General features: G+C 44.5%; 4 protein-coding genes across 4 annotated transcripts in view; 3 read left to right on the top strand and 1 right to left on the bottom strand.

The window, feature by feature from the left end:
• LOC126561370 (chaoptin) overlaps window positions 1-23,955 on the top strand; it is a 79,279-nt gene that overhangs the window by 25,597 nt on the left and 29,727 nt on the right. The gene's annotated exons all lie outside the window — the stretch shown is intronic.
• Window positions 265-23,439, top strand: LOC126561324 (rho GTPase-activating protein 7). The gene is made up of 12 exons (XM_050217398.1): window positions 265-951; window positions 9,342-9,452; window positions 9,669-10,625; window positions 10,701-10,746; window positions 18,140-18,211; window positions 18,273-18,424; window positions 18,511-20,671; window positions 22,095-22,290; window positions 22,362-22,652; window positions 22,726-22,992; window positions 23,063-23,242; window positions 23,316-23,439. The coding sequence occupies exons 1-12, from the start codon at window positions 340-342 to the stop codon at window positions 23,428-23,430; spliced, it is 5,160 nt and encodes a 1,719-aa protein (XP_050073355.1). The 5' UTR covers window positions 265-339; the 3' UTR covers window positions 23,431-23,439.
• Window positions 5,329-7,425, bottom strand: LOC126562568 (uncharacterized). Its single transcript, XM_050219115.1, has 2 exons — window positions 7,132-7,425; window positions 5,329-6,064 (listed from the first exon to the last, which is right to left on the bottom strand). The coding sequence occupies exons 1-2, from the start codon at window positions 7,398-7,400 to the stop codon at window positions 5,329-5,331; spliced, it is 1,005 nt and encodes a 334-aa protein (XP_050075072.1). The 5' UTR covers window positions 7,401-7,425.
• On the top strand, window positions 15,332-17,298 carry LOC126561850 (uncharacterized). The gene is made up of 2 exons (XM_050218186.1): window positions 15,332-17,163; window positions 17,225-17,298. The coding sequence occupies exons 1-2, from the start codon at window positions 15,339-15,341 to the stop codon at window positions 17,296-17,298; spliced, it is 1,899 nt and encodes a 632-aa protein (XP_050074143.1). The 5' UTR covers window positions 15,332-15,338.

Below are 23,955 nucleotides of genomic sequence, written 5' to 3' on the forward strand. Positions count from 1 at the left end.
TGCGCACTGGAGCGCCACAGTGAGTGAGTGTGGCTAGTGTTGTTGAAGCGTGTGGAGCGTTGTAGTAGTGTGGGTAGCTGCGTGCGCGCGAGTGAAAAAGGGTGGCTGTGATCGCGCGGGTGCTGTCAACGGCGTTATTCATCATCAAAGTGTGCTCTGTGGCAGTGTGGTGTGTCATGCAAGCAGCGTGTATTATCCGTGGTGATGATCTCCATGGTTTCACCCGACTACGACGCCACGCCAAGCATTCGTCCTAACGGGTGGCAGTGTTTGTAAGTGCATCGAGAATTTAGGTGAAAGAAATATGTGGCTATGGGCAAATGATCGGCAAAGTGTATTATGACGTCGTTGAGCAGCGATTCACGCAACCCAGGCAATAATAGCACCTCCAACGGTGGAGATGTTGAGAACAACAATCATCTCCTGCCACAGGATGAACCGGAACCGGATATTGTTCGGTGCAGGAGTAAAATGCGGGATCGTCCCGCGGTAGGAAATGGACATGTGGCAGGTCGGACAGTCCATCGTTCACAGGACGATCAATATATTCAACACCGCGACGCATCCGATACGCAGCGCCAGAATCCGTGTCGGCAAACTTCAGAGCAACAACAAGGCATGTGTCGCTTAGAAACGCTCCGAACTGCCAGTGCTAGATCCCAGATGGAATCACCGAGCCAGAGTGGCACGATGAGCAACGCTCAGACAACTTCTGCAGCGAGTCCGTCGACGATCGGCAGCTGCGATCCTGCTCGATCGGTCGAATCGTCGGTGTCTGCAGCTGGTGGTACATCTTCAACCACACGGCATCACCAATCGCCGACTGTCAAACGGGATGTGACCCGTGACATGACAGATTCCGGGTCGCCATACGGTATGGCGGTCAGTTCGACGGTTGGAGAATTGGAGGATCCTTACGCCGAACTGGAACGGATTCTGGAAAAAGTGCAAGTAAGTTGGACTAAATAAACAATTTCCTATCATGTACGCACTTATTTAATCTTTTTATCGTATTTTTAAAAAAATACTAAAATTTTTTAATTTTCTTTGCAATGTTTGGGCAATAGTTAGTTCACCTCAGTGCCCGGATTAGATTTCGATAGATCACATGATTGCTGGAGAAGCATGAAGTCAAATGAGTTAAAGTTTCTGTAATGAAACTAACAAACAAACACATTATTGCGCAACTGATGGAGCGCATAATATTTTTGCTAAACTAAAAACAGAGGTTCTGCCGTTCTGTACTACAACATCAAACTCATTTAGTCAAAAATTCTTCTCCAACCGAACGCAAACGAATTCTAAGATAATGTACCAGAAGGAATCAGTAAAATAGCGTTTCTAATTTAATACAGAAACCGCTCATGACGTAAGGCGTTGTGGAATCCATCAGACAAATTAAAATAATCTGTATGTATTTAATGTCTACGAAAGGTATAAATTACTGCCGTTTCAAGCACAAGCTGCGTTCAATTCGTTCCATAAATATTTTACATCTCATCGTCAGCAGCAGAAGCAGCAGCAGGCGCGATAAGCGTTTGTTCTGCCCAGAGAGGAGGACGTAGTGATTGATTGGGGGATGCCATTTCTTCTCTGATTGTTGTTTCTGTTGATGAATTACTCAAGCGCATGTAGTGATTTGAATGTTTACTTGTACGGAACATTATTGAAACGTTTTACCAGCCTTTCGAAGATAGCAGACGGCCGTTTCTATTACAAACTACTCCTGCTACCACTCCTACTACTATTAGTGCCAAAAAATCTTTTTTTGGTAGAGCATGAACGTGCTAATTGTGAAGTTAAACATTTGCTTTCACACCAAACAGCATCTGTTAATTTCGGCTTGCTAAAACATATGCCAATCTGTCTTATCTCTGACCTCCAAGTTTGCTCAGTTGCCAAGCTTTTATTAGTGTTGTGTGCTGATAATTGGTTCCTTTTGGAAAATATGGTAATATCTGTATTTGCTGGTAATCGGTTCCATCTATGGTATGGAGTTGCTACGTAGCGAAGACGCTTTATCTTAAATGGCGACACCGCACTAGTGAAGTGTGTGAAGCAAAGATTCTTAGCCATGCGCAATCATGGTTGGTTCGTATTTCTTGAGTTCCTATCAATTACAATATTGTTGCTTTATTAACACATGTAAACGGGAGAGTGCAGTAATCTTTTTTTAATCACCCATTCGCACTGTTATCGATGAAGTATCCTGGGCGCTGGTGCGACAGGTGTGTGTGTGTACAATAAAAAAGTGGTCTGGCCCTTCAATCACTGTATGAATCATGGTGTAAATCGTAGTCGACAACAAACTAGTGTGAAACGTTGCAATATCCGCACGACTGTAGATTGTTGGCTCATCTCCAATGCATTCGAAGATAGTTTGGTTTGAATTCTACCATGGTTCATTCTAGAATAGGATTCAATGCGAGTAGAAAAGAAATTAAAGTTTTTTTTAAGGTCCACTTGTGGACAAATTAAGCTATAAATAGATTTAATTTGGATGGCATTGAAAAGAAAACTGCTCCAGAAAACTCATTGAATTGCGCTTAAATACATACGTTCAAACAGAATTCTGCCATAATATTGCCATCCGGTCTCGAGCTATTTTACACCAATCACCCGAAACGATGTCTATGTCTTTCTTCAAAATAAAGTAGTTGAATTAGTCAATGAGCTCTTTCTATGCATATAATCTTAGTTTTCGGATACAGAATGAGTGTGAGGTAATTGATACATGGATGGTTGAACGTCTCAGACAGTATGGGCTGTCAGATTTGTATAACACTACTCATCTTGTACAGAAAATAAATCTTTGGTTTTCTTCATAATTTAATGCTACATTTCATCTAAATACTTCTTAATAATATTGGATGGCTAGAGTCTGTTCCCTATTAGATTTTTTCATCTTTCTCTAATAGCGAGAAATTGAAGCGAAACCGAAAGAAAATTCCTCCTTATTTCAAACTTTTTTGCTCAGCCATAAAACTCATAGTACCAACAAACCTTCAATCGTTCGTTTGTTATTTTGGTTTGACTGTTTTCCAGACTAGAGTTGCTCCAAATCACTGATGAACTGATAAGGCTTTAACGTCAATAAACAATGGATTGGTTGGGTCGATGGATAAGACAAATACGACGACATCGAATACTGCTGTTGCCTAGGAAATGTTTTCAGATCTTCTTCTTCTTCTTTTTCTTCTTGGTCTGCTCAGGATTGAGCACGTGGTGTCGACATGGCCAGGTCTCCAATCAGTTTCCAGGAAAATCGGTCTAGGGCTGCATCCGATCTCCGACAGATTAGACTCCAATTGATCCAGCCAACGAGCTCGCTGTGCTCTTCTACGTCTCGTGCCGAACGGGTCGCTGACGAGCACTTTCTTGGTGGGACATGAGTCCGGCATCCTCATCACATGCCCCAACCAATGTATCCTTCCGGCTTTGATATACCGTCAGGATATCAGCACCGCCAAACAGCTCAGCTAGCTCGTACTTCATTCTCCATCGCCACACGCCCTGCTCGCACACACCGCCAAAGATAGTCCTTAGCACCCGCTCCGTCAGCATAGTTCAAGACTCGTAGAGGAGTACCGGACGTATCAAGGTGCAGTAAATCGTGCATTTCGTGTGTTGTTGGAGTCTTCTGGATCGCAAGAGTTTGTGGAGTCCGTAGTAGACACGATTCCCCTGAACAATGCGCCTTCGGATTTCGCTGCTTACGTTGTTGTCCGAAATTACGATCGTACCAAGGCAGCAGAACTCCTCTACCACCTTGAGATCGTTCCCGTCAACTGATACTCTGCTTCCGAGTCGGGCTCTATCACGGTCAGAGCTTCCGGCAAGTCGGAATTTTGTCTTCGTAGCATTGATGCTCAATCCAATTCTATGCCTCGCGTTTCAGTCGGGTGTACGCCTCGCACACCGCCGCAGTTTTCCGTCCGATGATGTCGATGTCATCCGCGAAGCCAAGGAATTGGAGAGATTGAGTAAAAACGTGCCCCGGATGTCGAAATCCCTCGCTTCGTATGACACCTTCCAAGGCTATATTGAACAGTAGACAGGAGAGTCCGTTTCCTTGCCTCAGACCCCGTTGCGATTCGAACGATTCCAACAGCATGCTCGAAAGTCTCACCTTGCACTGCACCCCATTCATAGTGACCTTTAGCAACCGTACCAGCTTCCCAGGGAATCCGTACTGCTGCATGGTGTTCCATAGTGCGGTCCGATCTATGGTATCGTAGGCCGCCTTGAAATCGATAAACAGGGTGTGCGTAGGGCGCTGTAGAAGTGCCGGGAGCGTCTGGCGCTCTCGGCATTTCGGGAGGATCTGTCGAAGAGTGAAGATTTGGTCGGTTGCCTCCAACAAATCCAGCTTGGTAGTTTCGGAAGAAATCTGTAGCAAGGGGCTCCAGTCTGCAGAAGAGAATACGGAACAGGATCTTATAGGTAGCATTCAGGACTGTGATGGCCCGGAAGTTAGCACAGTCCATCCTGTTGCCCTTTTTGTACACCGGGTGTATGACATCCAGTTTCTATTCGTCCGGTAGTTCTTCCTGATCACAATTCCTAACAATCAGCCGATGCATGATGGCGGAAATCCTCTCCGTATCCATCTTGAACAGTTCGGTCACCAGCTCATCGCTGCCAGCTGATATGTTTTCAGAAAGCGCCCATATCTTTACCATAACGGTATTACATTATCCACTAGCATATATGGTGAGCAACAAATAATGACAGGCCTAATTTATTTATCGTTTAAGACATAAATGTAATTGCCTTCATGATCAATCATTTGCAAGTACGTGAAACAAAGTTTAAATTACAATCGTCGCAACCTGGTAAAAGTGTTTGCGTTAATTTATATTGCTGTTAGCATCATTTGCATTTATTTCAGAAAAGGTAACATTACTCTTTTGCTTAATCGTACTACAAAGTCCGTAATTAACGATGGGTTTTTGTTACATCTGAATCACTTTCTCTCTGTCTCTTTTTCTTTTGTGCATTCTTGTTTATTTCTTTTTTTATACAAATCTATTCGTGTTTTGTTTATTTTGTTAAATTTTTATTTAGTTTTGTTTTGTTCTGAATACTTTGCAGTTTCTACCTGCCACCTTGTGTTTAGTGAGCCAATTGCATAGTAAAAAAGTAAGACGATGTATTTGAATATCGTATTGAGATATTCATGGAAAACCTATAGAACATGCGTTATAAATATGGAGTCGTGTTTTTCACGTTTGTTTGAAACATGACATTGTTTTGGTTTTACTCGCCCACCTTCAGACTCAGGGGAAGTGAATTCCATTAAACTGGTGCTACTGCTGGTAGCTGTTCTTAGCTTACGGGTTGTTCGAGCGAAAGTAGCATGTCCTCATCCCAAAGCAATGCATCAAGATCGTTCGACTGACCGGAGAATTCCTGCGTCCTTTCGTCTGACAATCCTTCCTGTGCACTGTCGCTCTGTAGCTGCTCGTCCAGAGCGTTCGATGGAACTAGCATCAATTCTTCCTCGAAGGGTAAAAATCTTTTGCCGCGCGATGAAAAGAACGTGTCCTTGTGCTCGTTGGCAAGATTTTCTAGCAAATTTCTCCGCAAACGATTCGCTATGGGCTTTTGAAGCTGTTGCGGTGCGGTGAAACTTTTGAGCTGGCCGTCGAATGTCGCAGCGCCACGGGCAACGAGCGGCCTTACATTGCCGCCCGTACGATCGTACGATAGCCAGTACTGCTTTTTGCCCCGGTTCGGAAAGAAGTACTCATCGGGAGCTCCTCCAAGCAGTACGTCAAACTTGCCCTTTTTGATCAGTTCGCCCGTCGTCGGTGCTTTTTTGCCACGGTTGGGAACGAAGTAGTCGCCCTTCTCGAGCATCTGCTCGATAGTGATTTGACGTTTTTCTGCCGGAATTTCGAACCCACCAAAGCGACGACCACGGGCTGGCATGAATACGAGCGGCGAAGGAAGGCCACGAATTTTGGGTTCCATGCGACGGCGTCTTATTTGGTTGGCCGTTGGGCTGGTGCTGAAGGACTCATCACTGGTTGTAGCTGGCCGGGGAAGTTTATTTGTTTCTCTGTAGATGAGGTATAATATGGGGGAATAATTTGAAACAAAAGATAAATGTGACAACTACTTCAAGTTTTGAGAAAATTACTTCTGAAAAAAAAACTGCTAGTCGAGTTAATACTTGTGGAGCAATGGCATAAGTTCTATTTGGTATTGAATTTCTTTCCTCGGTTTAAGGGTCCTCACTAACCGGGAACGATTCGGATGGGATTTGTACCCCGGTCCTGCCGAGTGAAGACTGGCACCACGGTGGTCGCCTCTACCACCGGACTGCTCTCGTATTTAAATAATGGAACTGAATATTGATGGTCATTTTATGGTTTTATCAATCATCATTGCATTGAAGCCGGTCCAGAGGACCTAGAATTCGGAACCGGAATCACACATACCGGAGCTGGATGGGAACCGTGTGGGCGCTCCAGACCGCACATCGCTACCGGCTACCCCTGTTCAGGTGTTATCTTATTCTTGGCTTAACGAACTTATTTTTGGTCGTGCCGGTCATCGAATGGCTTACTAGACATTATATTAACGTAGTTTTATAGCTAAGATCTCACGGCGGGAGAACGATTCTGAGGGGATATCAAACCGGAAGAGGACAGTATTTTCTTCTTCTTGGCTTAACGACCCCTAAGGACATGCCGGCCATCGAAAATGGCCTACTAGACTTGCTGATACCACGTAGTTTGATAGTCAGTCTTCACTACAGGGGGACGGTCTGGATGGGATTTGAACCCCGGTCCTGCCGTTTGAAGACCTTCGCCGCTTTCGCCTATACCACCGCGCCGCCCCGGTCCGGTATTTTACAGTAGGCTTTTCCATGCGCTATTGCCCCAAAAAATAATTGTTCTATTTATCAAAGTAATTAGTTTGAAAATTTAAAAATATTTATGATAACAAACAATACGATAGAAATGGTTTGAAATAGCGATAGCATAAATTCAACCAAAAAATTATCATTTATTCTGCTAGAGAGTCATGTGAACGTTATCACCTAGATTAAGTCATCGCTATGACTTCGTGCAAAACTTTGCATCATACACGAATGATGTGATCATCAATCTCCAATCTTACCTCGTCTTTCGATGTCGTTCGTTTTCGATCGTTGCTTTCGGATCGGGCGTGAGTGGTGTTGTCACTGCCATACCTAGCGTGTCCGGTGCATCCACCGGTGACGCGAATGTTCCCGGCTGCACCGAATGATGATGCACAGCGACATACTTTCGCGAGCTTACTCCGGGTTCATTGTGGGACGCAGATTCACGGGCCACTACGGATAAGGACAGTACACCGCAACAAACTGCCATCACACCCACAGAGATTCGCGGTCGTTTCTGTGCCATATTCTGGCGCGACTTTAATTACCAAAAATGGTTTCTCTGGATCTCTGTTTTGTTTTTGGCCGTCGCTGTCTCGCTAAACTCGATCCGATCCGGAGACTACTTTCTTTTCTCTTTTCCTGTCACTGTTCACAATTTAATTACGCCGAAAATATTGTTATGATCAACACGAACCCCAGTCCAGCTGGCGTGTCCTGAGTGTGTGGACCAACCGCTTGATGTATGAAGGAAAACCCTAGCTGTGGCGCCAATTTTTCACAGTACTACCGACTAGATGCATCTTTGCTACTGTACTGACGATCAGGTCGGAAAACGGTGCGACTTAAATAGTTTTTCCATCTTTCTTCAACTGCCCCTCTATGCCGCTAGTCTCACTAGGTGGGTGAGAGAAGCAAAAGAAAAAAAGTGATTCCATTAAGAAAATATCACCTTAGACCGAAAGCAAACGAGATGTTGAAGAGTAAAGTCATTTCGGTGTTTGTTTTGTTTTTATTTTCTCTCTTTTCTATTCGTAACAAGTCGTTTGCCTGGTTGGTTCTTCCTTTAGGTGAAACGGTCGTTTGGTTTGTGTAAGCCTCCTGAGAGGTCCTACGCAGAAGTCATGGAATATTAGACTAGGCAGCACACTGTCAAGAAAAGGAAGGTGTCCATGGGGTGTAATCTGTTTTGTCATATTAAATTGTCTCGGGATGCCCAATGTGTCGTGCAATGTCGGGGAACGAGCTCCGATTATTTGCTTATTTGCCAATGTCCTTATCGTGTTGATTTTTTTTTTCTTCTAACAAAGTTACGCAGCATGGGGATTGAATTGAACATCGCATTACTACGAGTGAGCAATGGTTGAGATTAATCATGTTTTTTTTACTGCCCTTGCTTGTGATTAGACCGAAGCTAATTTTGTCCCATTACTAATCGCAACCGTTTCGGTTTGTCTGTTCCAGATTTTAGGCTTTTTTTTTCTTCGTAGTTCATATTTTCTTTTCATGCAACTAAGCTAGTGTTTCGTGTACGAATTTGGTAAAAAAACACGTTAGCAAATATTCATGAAGTTTTTATTTTATCCTACAATGAACCTCTTCTTCATCTTCAGCTTGGCTTAACGACCCCTAAGGACATGCCGGCCATCGAAAATGGCCTACTAGACTTGCTGATACCACGTAGTTGGATAGTCAGTCCTCACTACGGGGGGACGATACAGGTGGGTTTTGAACCCCGGTCCTGCCGTTTGAAGTCCGGCGCCACAGTTGTTTACACCACCGGCCCGGTGGTGCCCCCCTATTTTATGTATTTTTTATTGATGATGCTACAAATTTACTTCAAGTATTTATAATACTTTCTTTAGTGCCGATTTCCTCTTTTTCGATGGATGCACACTCCTCGCTATACAGAGTGTGATTCACTAAAGATCGAAATCCATAATGTTGAGTCCCAATCCAGGTCCAAATTTCGAATGATACTATTTTCTTTACCTTTAGTGTAATAAACCTTGGAGCATTTGTTGAAGTAGTTAAGTAGTAGTTAATTTTATTGCATGGTTCTTCAATTGTTGAGGAAAAATCATCAACTCGCGTCTAGCACTGAAATTACACTGATATGATGCTAGCAAAACTTAACGGGAGCACTTAACTTAAGTACTAGATTCACAAGAGTTCGTTACCTCATTTGAGATGACGATTTTGTCTTATCAACTATAAACCGCTGTTATGTGTATGATGTAGAATTTTAAGATACTTTGATAAAACAACCGAACCATTTCCTAACCTTATAATTAATTATTTTTCTTCCGCTGCTACCTAAATGGCTAAGATTATATCATTATCTCATTCCGCTAACATAACAAGAGTTCATATCATTCCCCACGCCCAGATAGGCCCCTGAATGTGCTTCCTTGTTCGTTTTCAGTGTTTATTTACATTTCACTCTTCTATTCTCCTCTCGTTTTAGGCGGAAATATCGGAAATGTTTGAACAAACTGTGCTGAATGAAAATATTACCACTATTGTGGCTGGCAACGGAACAACGGGAAGTGACAAAAAACGGAAAAACGACTTAAAGGTAAGCAAATGATTGGTCGTTTCCGGTGTGGCATGGCACGACTCAATTCGCTTTGTCCACCTTTTTTCTCTTCAGCACGCCGCTTCTTTACTGTAAAAAAAAAAACACACACACACACATACACACTCAGAAAAATCTCAAAGTATATGTTGTGAGGCGTTGCTCTCTGTAGGTAGATCGTAAATTGATGCAAAAATCTCTTGTTTTCTATTGTAGACAAATCATGACGAAGGGACTGGATATGGAATGTTAGCCAAAGCCGGTCCACATCTACAAAAACATCACCAGCAACAGCAGAACGCTAGTCATCATGTAAAGTATGCAACCATACCGCACGCAAATGTTACCCAGCAAAGTAGTAGTATCGACGTCGGTGCTTTTGCATCGAATTTTGAACGTCACAATACATTGGGACCAATCGACAATAATGCAAAACGCACCCGGAATGCATACGATCATCGTTACCGATCGCACGATCGTATGGAAATGGTAAGCTCGACGACCACTTCAGCATCATCGCCCTCGGCAACGCTACCCAAGCCCAGTGTTCGCTCGCAATCGGCAGGCGAAAATATGTCCTCCAGCGGATACAGCAGCTACGGACGGTACACGGAGCGATCCGACAGCTTATCGGACGACATGAGCCTGCTGGACGTAGCTGCGCCATCTTGCGAGGATAGTCAGGAAGGTGCAGGGGATGATACGACCTCAGACGAGCGCGAGACGATTGTGAGCGGTGGTGTACGTAAGCGACACCAGCATAAACAATGTGCGGTGCTGTCGGGTGGTGCAACAGGACCAACGGGTAAAGACTTTGCCGGATACTATTATAACAACAGCGACCAGCAGATGTTGGCAAACGATCGGGGGCTTAAAACGAGCACCAACAGTCTGCCGTCCGTGGCGGCAGCTGGAGGCCACCGGAACATGGCCCTACATCTAAAGTTTAAATCGCACCAGAGCGCGATCGACGCGAAACGGAAACAGTTTTTCCTAGCGCTCGATCAGGAACCATTCCAACCGCTCAAGTCCAATATGACCGATTTACCATCTCCGAGCAGCACGTCGCTCCACAGCGGCCATAACCATTTGATTGCCGAAGAGCTCGGCTCGAAATCGAGCTCAGCACCGGTGCTGCTCAAGGATGAGGAGAACGTTCTCACGGTGGCAAGGGTAAGCCGATTTTTGAATGTCTTTTTTTGTGTTCATTATTTACAGTTGGTATGTTTTTTTGTTTTGGTTTCCTAGGCAAATCTACGTTACTCGAGGTCACAAAGCGATCGGCATTTGGCGGGTAAGTGTAGCAGATAAGATGTCTTATGTTACCTTTGTGAGATTTTTGTGTGCACAACATCATCGGTTTATTGTGGATTAATTTTGAAGAAAAAATAGCTTAAAATAATATGCAATATTGTAAAATAACTTTTTCAATTCGTCGTAGTTTGCTAGTTAATGTTGAGCAATGTATGTTGATAACCTATCGATGTGATTATATTACTTCACGTAACAATACAAGGGTTCTTGTTTTTCAATTCAAGCGAACTGTGACGTTGAGAATTATTTTCTGCCAAATATGTGAGATTTCTAGTGTTCCAATGGAATTGTGGATAAGAATTAACCTAACTTTAACTTAACCAAGAGCTCATAAATATCTAAACGTACCATGTTGACAAAGCTTTACTGAATATTGGCTTGTTGCATATTGATTCTCTTGAACTACAGAATCCCCTTTGCCCCGTGTATGGTATGGGCAAATGGTTTTAAACATGTTCCATCTGTACATCAAACCAAACCACCAATCGATGCTGCACAAAGTTTCCGGAAATTAATTGTGGCTCAGCATAACTGGTAGCTGCTTCGTAATGCAGCTCAGTTCGTTTTGATAGATTCACGGACTCTGCATTGCTGCCGCAGGAGTGTATTTCCCGTTCGTAACATAATTCAAAACAAAAACAATCGTAGCTCTCTGTGCCACCCATGCTCAATCGCCCAGTAATCGATAGTTCTCTTGGTTTAGAATTTAAAAGTCATAGTACAAAACGCTTCTTGCTTCGTACCAGTTTATAATACTATTGCCGTAGCAATGAGTGTCAGCGTACTTCTAATTTCGAGCGACCAGCATATTCCGCTTAATAGCTGCTTTAAACTTTTTCGCTAGGAAACAAACAAACAGGCTCACCACATACAGCAGGGTATCACATTTTAATGACCTTTTTTTTTGGCGGGAGGTTAAAGGTTGGGTAGCATTAAAAAATGTGCGTGGCTCGTCGTCGTTTGTGTAGAGTTTTCGTTTTGGTCGGATTGGCCTGAATTTGTGGCGTGTGTATTTTTATGTACAAGCGTGCTCTGTGCACGCACATAATGGATGGAGGGGGTGAGGATGATCGTACATAACACGCCGAGGTTCGCATATACAATCAGAACAAAACGGCTCCACGCTTGTGGTGTTGCAAAACGATGAACACAAAGCTTGAGACACGGTGAGAGTCCGAGAGAAACGGACTCAAGCATCGTACGTATCCTGTGCTTGCGAGAATTTGAGCATAGGGAAGGATTCTCTTGAATTTTCCAACCTCCGCAGTGGACCCCACGCCCCAGATTAGATCCCCTGGCCTTGATGCTACTCTGTACTCACATAATTTTCCTTGCATCCTTGGTGCTGCTGTTTCATCCGCTGACATGTGAGACATCCTTGCTCATCACTCATTGTTAGTAGTTGGTCAGTCAGTCAGGCTGGTGGTTGGTGTTGCAGTGGCCGGGATTTAATTGTTGTTTCTTGCTTTGCTTGCATTAGCTTGCAGTGCTGCTTGCATGTTTAGTGTTTTGTTGTGTTTCGAAAAGCTTCCTTTCTATGCGAGTGCCAGTGTTTTGTGCTCAGAAAAGTGTGAAACTTTTCTTTGCGATTTTATGTTATTCTATCGTGCGAAAGACTAGATCGGTTAGCGTGCGTTAGCTTCAGTCCTTGAGAGGCATCCTCTCGTAGTGTTTGTTTCGTGAGTCAAAAAGCGTACGAATGGTAGTGCATCTTTCATTTCACGGTGACTTCCGTATATTTCCTTGACGCTTGCAATTATTTTCGTTGATTTACTTAAGTTAGAGTGCTTTGCTGCACAACCCGGTTCGACAAAACAAGGCGTGTACCATTTGCTTTTGAGGGGCACGTAAGCATCCTACCGCTCGGAACACAGATCCTGTGCCTGGTCCTTGTCCTGGTCCATAGCGTCGGAGCAACACCACGAAGGAAAGGAAGGACCAAACAATGCACCGCAGGATGTCCAGCATTCGGGAGTACAAGTTTTTTCGCAGCTTTTCCGCCAAGATCGAGAACTGGCACATTCGGAAAGCGGAATCGCTGTGGAAAAAGATGCGGGAAAGAAAAATTGCAGGTAAAATGCCACTTACAAGCGGACCACATCCCGAGAGTTGTTGAAATGGGAAGAATAGAGCTTTTGTCGCCCGTGGAACGTTTTGCCACAGCGCGTGGGAGCACAACGCTGTCCATTCTATGATGGAATGTGGTGTGCAAGCGGAAAAAGGCACTAGCACTGGTTAGCCGTGGCGGGGTGGGGTTCTGTGTCAGGATAATGGAATACGGCCGAGACCTGCAGGCTGTCATTGCCGCCAGCAAAAAAAAAATCATAAAAAATCATCTGTTGCTCTTCATTGAGAGAGCAGCAACAGCGTACCGGATGCCGCACGATGGATGCTGTCGTTGCTAGTGTATGTGTGTGTGTGTGCACGTACGTGCCGTGCACTGACTGATATCGAGAGGGAGAGCACATTGTGATGCTTTCATCCGTTTTACTTCTACACCACGGAAGGGGAATATAAGCGACAAGATAAAGTAGCAAGTGGAATTGAATATCAGTTAATTAGAGTGAACGAGAGAAGCTAGGGATACTGAACCGGGGAGAGAGGCGAGAAAGAGATAAAGAAACACAATACAACAAACATGCACACATACATATACGCACACATACATAGATCTATGGAGCTTAGTCGAATGCACAGAAGGGTGAGCTTCAGCATAGATGGATGGATGGACTTTTTTCCTCCTTCTGTCGCAGTATCTATTTTTAAATTGTCCTTCGTCCTTGTATATTGATAAATTGATTGATGAATAGGTATGCAAAATTACAAAAAGGGAAAAGTGAAAAAAAAAAACACCCACAAACACATTCCGTGCTTCTAACGTCCAACGCTGATGGTGGCAAAATGGGGCCATTTGGATGAACGTTGTGTAGCTCGTTTAGTGGATGCTGTTCGGTTGCGGCCTAAGCCTTAGTGTTACATGGTCTATGACTGGGTTGTAGAGCAGGCGGTTGAGGAGGTTTAAATATTGATGATCGGTATTCACCAGGCACGGTAATAGGCTGTAGTGTGATGGAAGAATTACAAGGGAACAGTAATACCTATAGAAAGCAAATTCGAAAAAATTGCATAAAAATAACACAAAAAAACGCTACCACCCCCCTTTCAGCAGTGACCATGGTCGGAACGATAAATAACTTTGAAAGCCGCTTTTGCATTCGATAAACGAACGTCACTACTGAACCTTCTCCCACAACCCGCATTCAATCTGCGATGTTGTGATCAAATGGTGGCTGTTATCGGGCTTGGTGCCGATAATAGATAGAATTGCTAGATAAGTTCATTGAATATAGCCACGTTCATGGACGGCGGTGATATTGTTATTTCACTGCGCAAAACCAGTTCATTTGAAATAGGTTCCACATTACAATCGCCCTGCAATAGCAATAGCATAAGTATTGACTTTTACATGAATGATTCTTATAAGATAGTTGTAAGAGAGTTGTTGAAACTGCTTATTAAATTGTTTGATTAACGTACTTGGCATCACCATACTTTGGTAATGCGTGTCTCCACAACTATCGGGACTAGCCTCTATACACAAGAATAACAATCGCGGTTACTATTACTATACGTCTTGAACGTAGAATGATTGGATAAGGTCCTCCAATATAAGTTCCACACAAAAAATTCTATTTAACGGTAGTGGAAGGCTAGTTGGTAGCCAATCGAATCGATGTAAAGATATTGTCCACAAGTGCCATCTGTTACTCATTCTGATCTTTTGTCTCAACGTTTATGTAGTACAAACGTGTTTCCTTTCGATGAATAAGTTGAACTTTAGATAGAAAACTTTGTAAAAGCGTTTCCTCATCAAATTTGCAGCATTTTATCGTTACATTATGCTGCTCAAGGACACCAAGTGCCAATGATTAATCGATGATTGGATGGATCGCCAAGATACAGTGCTATCACAATAATTTATTTTCAATTTCATCCATGTACATTGTAACATTCTTCTTTTCTGTTGCATATTATCAAAACCGAAATTATGTTGGTACTATTTCTATGCCAATACACCGTTTAGGGTTTATTTTTATCTCCTCACTGAACCTATCAACTCATGTGCGATGGTTTACACTAAGATATTGTTGAGCGCCAACGGATACTTGCTGGATATTGACGACTTTGCGTCTGACGCTCTTATCAATTTGGTGCGCAGAGAGTAAAAAAAAAGAACCACAAGCACCTAGTCACGTTGCTAGGTTTTGGTGTCTTTTTATTGGAAAACAGTTTCGGTTCAGCCGTCCAACGTTCGTGACTGTTTAATTAAATCCTACAGAGAACCCGTGGCTAACCGAAGTCACCTGGTTGGTTCTCGCTCAAGTGTTCAACTTTCGTTTTGTTCAATCAGTGTCTCAGCAGCAACGTAACCGACGAAAAGTAACCATATCGCAAGGTCTCGTGACCTACCGCAAATCTTATTGGACGTGCTGTTTAGGCAGTAGTGTGTTATCCGACTGTTCTACGAAAGGTGTGTTCTCAGCAGGCAGGCACCAAACGTGTGGCTCTACGATGGAGGAAGTACATTATGGATCGAAAAAATATCCAATTGCAGCGAAAACTCGCAAATCGAAGCTTGATTTCCTCGCCGGTGTTCGGAGTCATTACGAGAAAAAACAAAAGGACGCAAAGATCGCCAAAGAACCTCGCATCAACCTATCGGTGCCGGGAACGCCTGTGTGTTCGCGCTACCTGCGAAGACTCTCAAGCCAATACGTTGGGGATGATGAACCAAGTGGCGAGGAAGCACGCGACCAGACTGGAAATGATCCAGTAGCGAATGAGCTCATCGTCAGCAGTATTATACTGGATAAATTTCTGAAAGATATGCATCAACTGTCGGTAGACAAGGAAAATTCAATACCTCCCATCCAGCAGCAGACAGGACAGGAGAAATCCAAAATAGGCAACAGGCATGAAACAACTGAGGAGTTTTTCGCCAAGTCCGATGAACGGAAAGCCTATCATAGAACATTTTCGGAAGCAGTTGGTACTGTTGGAGATGCACCAGTGATCGAGAAAAATCCGGTGGTAAAGAAGTATTTTGAAGAGTCTGCTACACAACGGAGTTATCGTCGAGATTTTTCTGAAGCGTATGGAGTGGTGACTGAAACGGATCCCATTGTTCCCGCCGAAAAGAAACAGAAAAAAATTAAAAAGAAGAAGATCAGCCCAAAAACAGCAAAGCCTGATGATACACGGCGCGCGAAACTCATCAGCGACTCTTCCGATGATGAGTTGACCGAAGAGGATCGTAGTAATTTCTTGCAGGAATTGGACCAGCTGAAGGAATCGAAGAAACGGCTGGAGGAAAAGCTTAATGCCTATCAAGCTAAGACAGTGGCTGAATTGCAAGCCGATGCTTCGGAAGAGAAAATCACGCAACAGTTCTTTGAGGAGTCGGAACAGGCAAAAACATATCAGAGATCGTTTTCGCAAGCAGTCCAAACGTTGGGAGACGGTCCACGAGATGTACGTGATCCTACGGTACTGCAATATTTCAACGATTCCGCATCACGCCAAACGTATAGACGAGAATTTTCCGAAGTGTACAACGAGTTTGCCCCAGTCCCAGAGGCAACACCGAACTTCAAACCAACAGTGCCGGGAACACCGATTAGCTCCAGGCAGTTGTACAAATTAAAAAACCACGTTGACATAGATCCGGTCACCCCATCCCCGATACAACAGCAGCTCCCAACTGCTGAAAAATCTTCGTTCCTGGTGGAGGAATTGCAAGCTTTCAATCAAGAACTAGATCGTCTGCGAGAGAAGAAACAGTTGGAAACTGTCCCAACCAAGGAACAACCTCAGCCCCGCGCCTCGGATTTTTGCGTAGACAGTTACCTCAACACGTCAAGTCAGAAGCAAGCGTACAGCAGATCCTTTTCCGAGGCAGCTCAAACACTTACCCAATCGGATGTGAAAAGCCCAACGGTCCGTTCGTTTTTTGAAGACTCTTCCCGCAAGGGCACTCTGCGTCGAGATTTCTCGGAGGCATACCAAGAGGTGGAGGTGTCAACCCCTCCGGCAAAGCCGAAAGCACAAGAAGCCGATGTAACAGCGAAAAAGAAAACTGGTGCATCATATGACCAAGATCAAGATAACAGACCCGCTGGTGATGATAACCAGCCATCCAACACTTCCCTAACAGGCACGGGCGCCGTTTCCATCCCAGGCACCCCGATCAGCTCGAGGAAGTTGACCGCTTTCCGACGTAGCACGAGCGTTGAGCCCTCGGGCAAGACAAGCGAAGCAACGGCAACGACTCCGGTAACACCGTCCCAGGAAGGCCTTCCGGCGATGGCTCGAGTTCCATTGACGCCGCAACTTGATGGTAGGAAAAAATTTAGCACAACAAAATATTTTGCCACGAAATTCTTCAAACGGGCGCATAGTTTCAGTGCCAAGACCTCCACCGACCGCGGGGATGACGACAATCCCGGAAGCCGGATCCAACGGACACCTGTAACGGTAGACAACGTTAATGAAGGTCGCGAAGGGCAAAAGCGGGTTGCCGAGAAGGAAGACAAGCAGACGACGAAGACAGCTGCTGAGCTGGTGGAGCTGGACAGAGAGTTCTGGAAGAAATTTGGCACCGGTCAAGATTAACGGATGCGCACAATGGCCGTTGAAGATAACGAGGGATACAGCAAAACATTGGGAATATATGTCGAGTCTACAAATATTGCAATAAACGAATCAGTGTAATCGCATTTGGTTCAGTTTTAGGGGTTTGTTGTTTTGTTTGAATGTCATCGATGCATCCAAGGTTGTATATGGGATTGTTTAAGTTGTATAGGATAAAGTAGTAAAGCTGATTTCAAGTTTTAATGAATTTAGGTTTGCATTTAAAAGATTAAAATGAAACATTCTTGTTCAATAACCATGCGTTTTTCAATAGTAGTAAGAAGAAAAGTGCTTGTAATAACGAATAATTATAAAACCCATAAAAAAGAACATGCAACAATATAAATGCTACGTTGTGATTATATGAGAAAACTACAAATATATTTTAAACTTAAACGAAATAGCCATAAATAAATTTCCTTACATCTTTCAATCAACGACAATACGTCATTGTACCGTCATGATTAATTATAAATAAAAATCAATTAAAAAGAACTGACCCGTTCTGTTGCTTACAAACATCTTTGAAAAAAATATGCAAATGCGTTTAAACAATCATCTTCCAATTTAAAACAACAAAAGGCCAAAAATTTGTTAGAGGAAAGGTGCACAAAATTCAAAATTCTTTCTTTTGTATAAAACATGTTAAATTGTATTCATGTATTTCTTGTTCTTTTCTGCAGAAATCGAAGCAATTGAAGCCTGCCGATGGTTGCGTGCCGCCGGGTTCCCACAGTACGCCCAAATGTACGAAGGTAAGCGCTCGGAAACATATTTTCGATTTCGTGTTTCACAGTTTTTTCCGCCATTTTGCAGATCACCAGTTTCCCATTATCGTGGATGATGTAGCGAAGGATCATCCATTCCTCGAGCCCGATCCACTACAGTCACTGTTTCGTCGTCTCCATACACTCAACCGCTGCGCAAACATGCACCTCGATGCCCATCAGCATACACCAAAACCATCGGTAAGAATAGCAGGATGACCGATCGACAGCAACAGCCTGTTTGAACTAACGCGTATTTTCTCTTTTCGAACCGTTACATGCTGCAGCACCGCGACGACTCGGACGATGACAGCTGTGCGCTTAGTGAAGCTTGGACATTCCAGCACAACAGCCGACGCTGGTCCCGCGTGGATGATGCGATCGGTTTGGTTAGTGTGATAAACAACAAGCAACAGCAGCGAAACGCACAGAAGGAGGCACAATCCAAAGGCACTGGTGGCGATCCGGCGGGACATGGATCTCATCAGCAACGGCGCCACAATAATAATACTTTGCTGCGTGCAGAAGATCACGAAAAGCTGTGGCTTGAAGCGGGTGGAAAAATGACCATCGGTGTACCGTCCGACACCGATTCGCAGGATGATTGTGGAACGGTCGGAAGTGGCGTGCATTTACGGCGTACCGGTAGCGAGCGTCTGAAGGATGGTGCCAAGGCAATTTTACGGCGGGTGGAGTCGATCAAATCGAGACGTAGAAAGAAACAGAATCGTGATGGACTGATCTTTCTAGCACCCTCAGCAGCACACTCGAGTGCCCACCTTTCCCCGCACCATCGTCCGTCCGGCGACGGTATCGATGGATACGGTGGGTCCGGGTTTGACTTAATGTCCTACTCCAATCCTACCTCTCCACGACCCTCGACCGAATTGCTTGCTTTCGACGATGCGCTCGATGCGGCGGGCAATCGCAAGAAGGATCTGTTCGCCAACGATCTGTATGGACGGCGGAATCTTCTTTTGTCACCAAACGTAAGCACACCTGCCACTGCATGGTCGCCATTGCATGGTGGAAACGATGGCAAACGATTACCGGATCGATCGTCACCCGGTGGTACATTGCCGTTCCGGCAGCAGGTGCAGCTACAGCAGGAATCCCGATCCGGTGACGATTCATCTTCAATATGCAGCGAGGATAGTGGTGGTGGAGGTGTTGGTGGTCCGGTAACCGATTTTACCTCCACAAACGTCTCAGCGAGTCGATCAGAAAAATTGAACGCACGCAAATACCCACGGGCGAAGAAAGCGCTGAGAAGCAAAGTAATTACCAGCACCGTAGCAGATGATCAGACCGGCGGTGGAGCACTATCCGATTCCGAGTGCCATGCCAAGCAGCGCCGTTCGAAAATTAAGGTGGAGCTCGATTGCGACCTGTCTGGTGGCCTGAACGATGGCGTTTCAACTACCACCGCTGACATTAAGGGTAGAGGCAATGGGGGTGGTAGCACATTGACCGCGCCGGATGTAAATGCTTCTCCATCGAAACTGCACCGGGGAGGTTCGTTAAACCTGGGTAAAGCTTCCAAGCGTTATCGAGACGCGTTCAGTAACCGTTCCGTGCGCCACAGCTCGAAAGCGACTGACGAAAGCGGTGAAGGCAGTGGGCGCTCCTCCAACAGCAAACGATCGACGGTCGCCCGTTGGCATAGCTTCCAACAGCCAAAGGTGTCCCCGATAGACTTGCAGCAATCCGATCAACTGGGCGCGAAGGATGACCGAAAACCGTCATTGTTGCAACGTGGAACCACCATAGCGCAATTGGTCACCAGTTCTACACACACCAATGCTATAAGTATCACCTCTACCAATTCCAATATCGGTAACGTCGCAACCGTACCGGGAAAAGGTAACAAACAATCGGTAGGACTCGTCTCGGTAGAAGGTAGCCAACATTCCAGTGCAGTCGCAACGGGAGACCGTGGTTCAGATGTGTCCGGAAGTGGGGTGCGTATGTCGGAGATGTCCTGCGGCCAGTTGCTGGTAGTGCGAAAGCTTGGGCTCGCTAACCTGACCGGTTATATGGAGCGCTATTGTCCGACGCATCGGTCCGGCTGGAACTGGGATTTGCCAAAGTTCATTAAGCGCATCAAAACGCCCGACTATAAAGATCGCAAGGTGTTTGGGATGCCACTGGTGCTGAATCTGCAAAAGTACGGTAGTACCGTGCCGTACACGATTCGACTAGCGTTCGCATGGCTAGAAAAGAATGCTCTCGATCAGGTCGGTTTGTTCCGCAAGCCGGGTGTAAAGTCTCGCATTGCCAAGCTGAAATCGGTCATAGAAGCGAGCAATGACGTTGGATGGCGGAGTGAAATGTTCGACGAGTATCACGCGTACGATGTGGCGGATCTAGTGAAACAATACTTTCGTGAGTTGCCTGATCCACTGCTAACTGCTAAGCTGTCCGAGACATTCATCGCTATATTTCAATGTAAGTTATTTTCCTTTGTTCTTTTCGAGGAATTATTTTGAATCATGCTATTCCATAGCATGATTTTCGTCCATTTTACTCGAATAGTCAAAATATTAATTTATTAGATCAAATTAGACATTGAACCTATTCTGCAAATCAAATTTGATGTGCCGTAGTTTCCGGTCTACGGCATATGACATAAAGAAAGGTTCCAACGGTACAATTAAATACCGCAGTTCCAAGATAAACAAAAATACAAACACTAAAAACATGGCTATTCATGACCCTGTCGTCCTAATCGAAACCCTAAAGAGAATCTTAATCGAATCCCTATATGTCGTGTTTCCACTTGTCGAGCTCCCTTAGCGGATACCGAACTTGCCGGGTGTCAAACTCCGTTTTTTAATCTTTTCTTTGGTTACGTTTTGCGATGTACAGTTTATTTACTTACATTTTACAACCAAAAAATCGCTGGATTGTCAAGTTCGATAGCTAAGTTTTCCACCAATTCCACGGAAAATAAAGAGAATTCGACACCCAAGAGCTCGATAAGTGGAAATCCTCACGTACAATCCCTATCGAATCTCAATCGGAAGGAATCCCAGTCGGATCGGATCGGATTCAATAGTTTCCTAATTCAACACAAATAACAAAACGGACAAAATCTTACCTACTGTAGTGAAAAGTAGTTGCTCATTATAGTGAGAAGTAAGATTTTAATGTCATGGAAAATAGAGAATCCTAATCAGAACGAGTCTCGGTTGATTCCAAATCAAACCTAATCCGAATAGGATCGAATCCCAATGGAATCGGATCGGATTCCATTGGAATACAAGTCGGATCGGAACCCAATCCTAATAAAATCCGAATCGAATCCTTCAATTAGCATCGATTCAGATTCCATTCTTCCTAGGGATTGAATCTTCTAATCTTTCAAAACCAACACTGCTCCTTGTTTGTCGACGTTGTCAAAGTTTAACGCGTACAAATAAATATTTAGTTTTGTTTAACACGTACAAATAAATATGTTATTGATTAGAAATAGTCCCAAGGTAAGATGCAGTTTAGAGACTGCGGTTTTAACACCGTTCATGCTTTAGACGAAGCCTTTTATGCGACGATCACTCAGAATAAGCGGCAGAAGGCGTTTTTAAGGAATATTGAAAATGAGAGCGTCATTAATCAATGACGTCAAATGTCTTCCAACTACTTTGAGCAGCAGTTAAGAAACTGTTTGGAGGGTTTTCTAACGCAGCACATTCTGTATGCAAGACAGAAGGATCGTTCTGTACCCAAGACAGAAAAGTAATTGATATTCTAAGCACAGAGAGAGATTCAAAGAGGTGAAATGGCCAAAATACCAGCTAAATGGTGAAGAAAACTTTGATTCCCATTAAAAGATGTCTCGTTTTGATAACACGTTATCTGCTTCTCCTGACAGATCTCCCGGACGAAGTGCGTGCGGAAGCGGTGCAATCGGCTATTCTGCTTCTACCGGATGAACATCGCGAAGTGCTGCATCTGCTGTTAACATTCCTCGAGAAGGTGGTGCAAAACTCGAGCCTAAATCAAATGACAGCCAACAATCTGGCCGTCTGCTTTGCACCTTCGCTCTTCTATCTGCTATCCGGGAATAGGTATGTGCTGTGTGCGCGAAGGAATGGTTTGCAAGTTTCGGCTGCTCAACGTGCCAATTTGCCATCCACAGATACACGGCAGCATCGCCCAGACGGAAGAAAACTGGCGTCGGATCGGGAACGCCCGATGAGAAGGAGCTCTCCGAGGCAAAGGCATCACACGAATGTTTGGCGTACATGATCGATCGTTTCCAGAGTCTGTGGATGATCAGTAGCGATCAGATGCGACGCTGCAATTTCAACTACATGGACGAATCGAAACCGGTGCCACTAGCGTCGCTGGGTACGGAAATGCACGTTCAAAACTGGCGCGGCTATCTGTCCGAGTCGATCAACGAGTGTCTTCGTGAGGGGCGCGAACGGTAACGATACGGAAAGTACCATAAGGTTCTGGGTGTGGATTAAATAGTTCCGTTTTTTTTTTTTTTGCAACAGACCACGTGGCTGGGTGTCACTAAGCTCGACCGATCCATCGGTGACTGCATTCTTCAAAAAGGTAGGCGACGGTCATCCGCTGCGTCTGTGGAAGTGCGTCACAGAAGTAGAAGCACCGCCAATGGAAGTGATACAGCATATCGTCAACGAGCGACCACTCTGGGACGCCTATCTACTAAAGTGGCGCACAATCGAACAGCTCGATCAGGATACTGATGTCTTCCAATATGCGTGCGGGCAACCGATCACCGAGTACTGTGTCGTAAGGTAAGTCCGAACGGACATTCACCATTTACGATTACTGTGTTTTGATTTGATGATCCTCGTCTCTTCGTAGACAATGGAAAAATGACCTTCCCCGAGGCGCCTGTGTGATAGTGGAAGTGTCAATTTCACACGAAAACGCCACATCGCTGCTAGGCGGAGTGAATGGGGTTGTGCTAGCATCGCGGTATCTGATCGAACCGTGTGGCAGTGGAAAGTGTAAGCTGATGCATCTATCGCGCGTCGATATGAAGTAAGTCCGCTCTCGCTCGCTCGTGATGGCGCGTGATCATCTTGCTAATTTCTTTCTTTCCTTCAATTTGCAGAGGCCGCACACCCGACTGGTACAACAAAAACTACGGACACGTTTGTCAGCAATATCTTTCCAAGATCAAAAAATTCTTTGAACACTGCACCGAGGGACCTGAAACTAAAGTATAAATATAGCATCACCACAGGGAGTTGGAACTACCGACCAAATCCGAACCCGATATTACACCCTTAACAGAAAAACCTCATGCATTGGCGAGACTATGAGCGGCCATTAAAATGATCGCAATGCAATTTGCAGCATCTGGCGTAAACACAGGGAGAAAAGCAATCTCATACAGGTGGAAGCTCACAGGGAAAGAGGTGCATTTACTCGAAACTTTTCCTATACGCTGTTGCGTGCCCCAAACCGCAACAAACATTTACAAAACCGCAGAATACAGACTGTTGACCGAAGGTATACAATAATCGTGTTTTATGTGCGGTAGCCGCAAGGCAAAAATATGTTATCTACAAGAAGAAGAACCAGTTGTTTTCCAAAAACATTCCACAATTTCATTACCAAGTGCCTAATGATTAAAAACAAAGAAAACGCAAACATACACACAAAGCAACACAAAAGTAAAGTTTGTAAAGTTTGTGATGCAAGAGAAGGTAGATGGAGCTAGGGCGAGTTGAAGTGAAGCAAAAGCAAAA

Source organism: Anopheles maculipalpis, chromosome 3RL (assembly GCF_943734695.1).
Source record: "Anopheles maculipalpis chromosome 3RL, idAnoMacuDA_375_x, whole genome shotgun sequence".
NCBI classification, from domain to species: Eukaryota; Metazoa; Arthropoda; class Insecta; order Diptera; family Culicidae; genus Anopheles; species Anopheles maculipalpis.

Bases quoted from the DNA above. Each gene is read 5' to 3' on its own strand.
- LOC126561324 (XM_050217398.1), top strand. From the start codon at position 340: ATGACGTCGTTGAGCAGCGATTCACGCAACCCAGGCAATAATAGCACC. The intron at 18,212-18,272 runs GTAAGCGCTCGG...GCCATTTTGCAG, and splicing joins GTACGCCCAAATGTACGAAG to ATCACCAGTTTCCCATTATC. The intron at 22,291-22,361 runs GTATGTGCTGTG...TGCCATCCACAG, and splicing joins TATCTGCTATCCGGGAATAG to ATACACGGCAGCATCGCCCA.
- LOC126562568 (XM_050219115.1), bottom strand. From the start codon at position 7,400: ATGGCACAGAAACGACCGCGAATCTCTGTGGGTGTGATGGCAGTTTGT. The intron at 6,065-7,131 runs GTAAGATTGGAG...CCTCATCTACAG, and splicing joins GAACGACATCGAAAGACGAG to AGAAACAAATAAACTTCCCC.
- LOC126561850 (XM_050218186.1), top strand. From the start codon at position 15,339: ATGGAGGAAGTACATTATGGATCGAAAAAATATCCAATTGCAGCGAAA. The intron at 17,164-17,224 runs GTAGGAAAAAAT...ACGGGCGCATAG, and splicing joins ATTGACGCCGCAACTTGATG to TTTCAGTGCCAAGACCTCCA.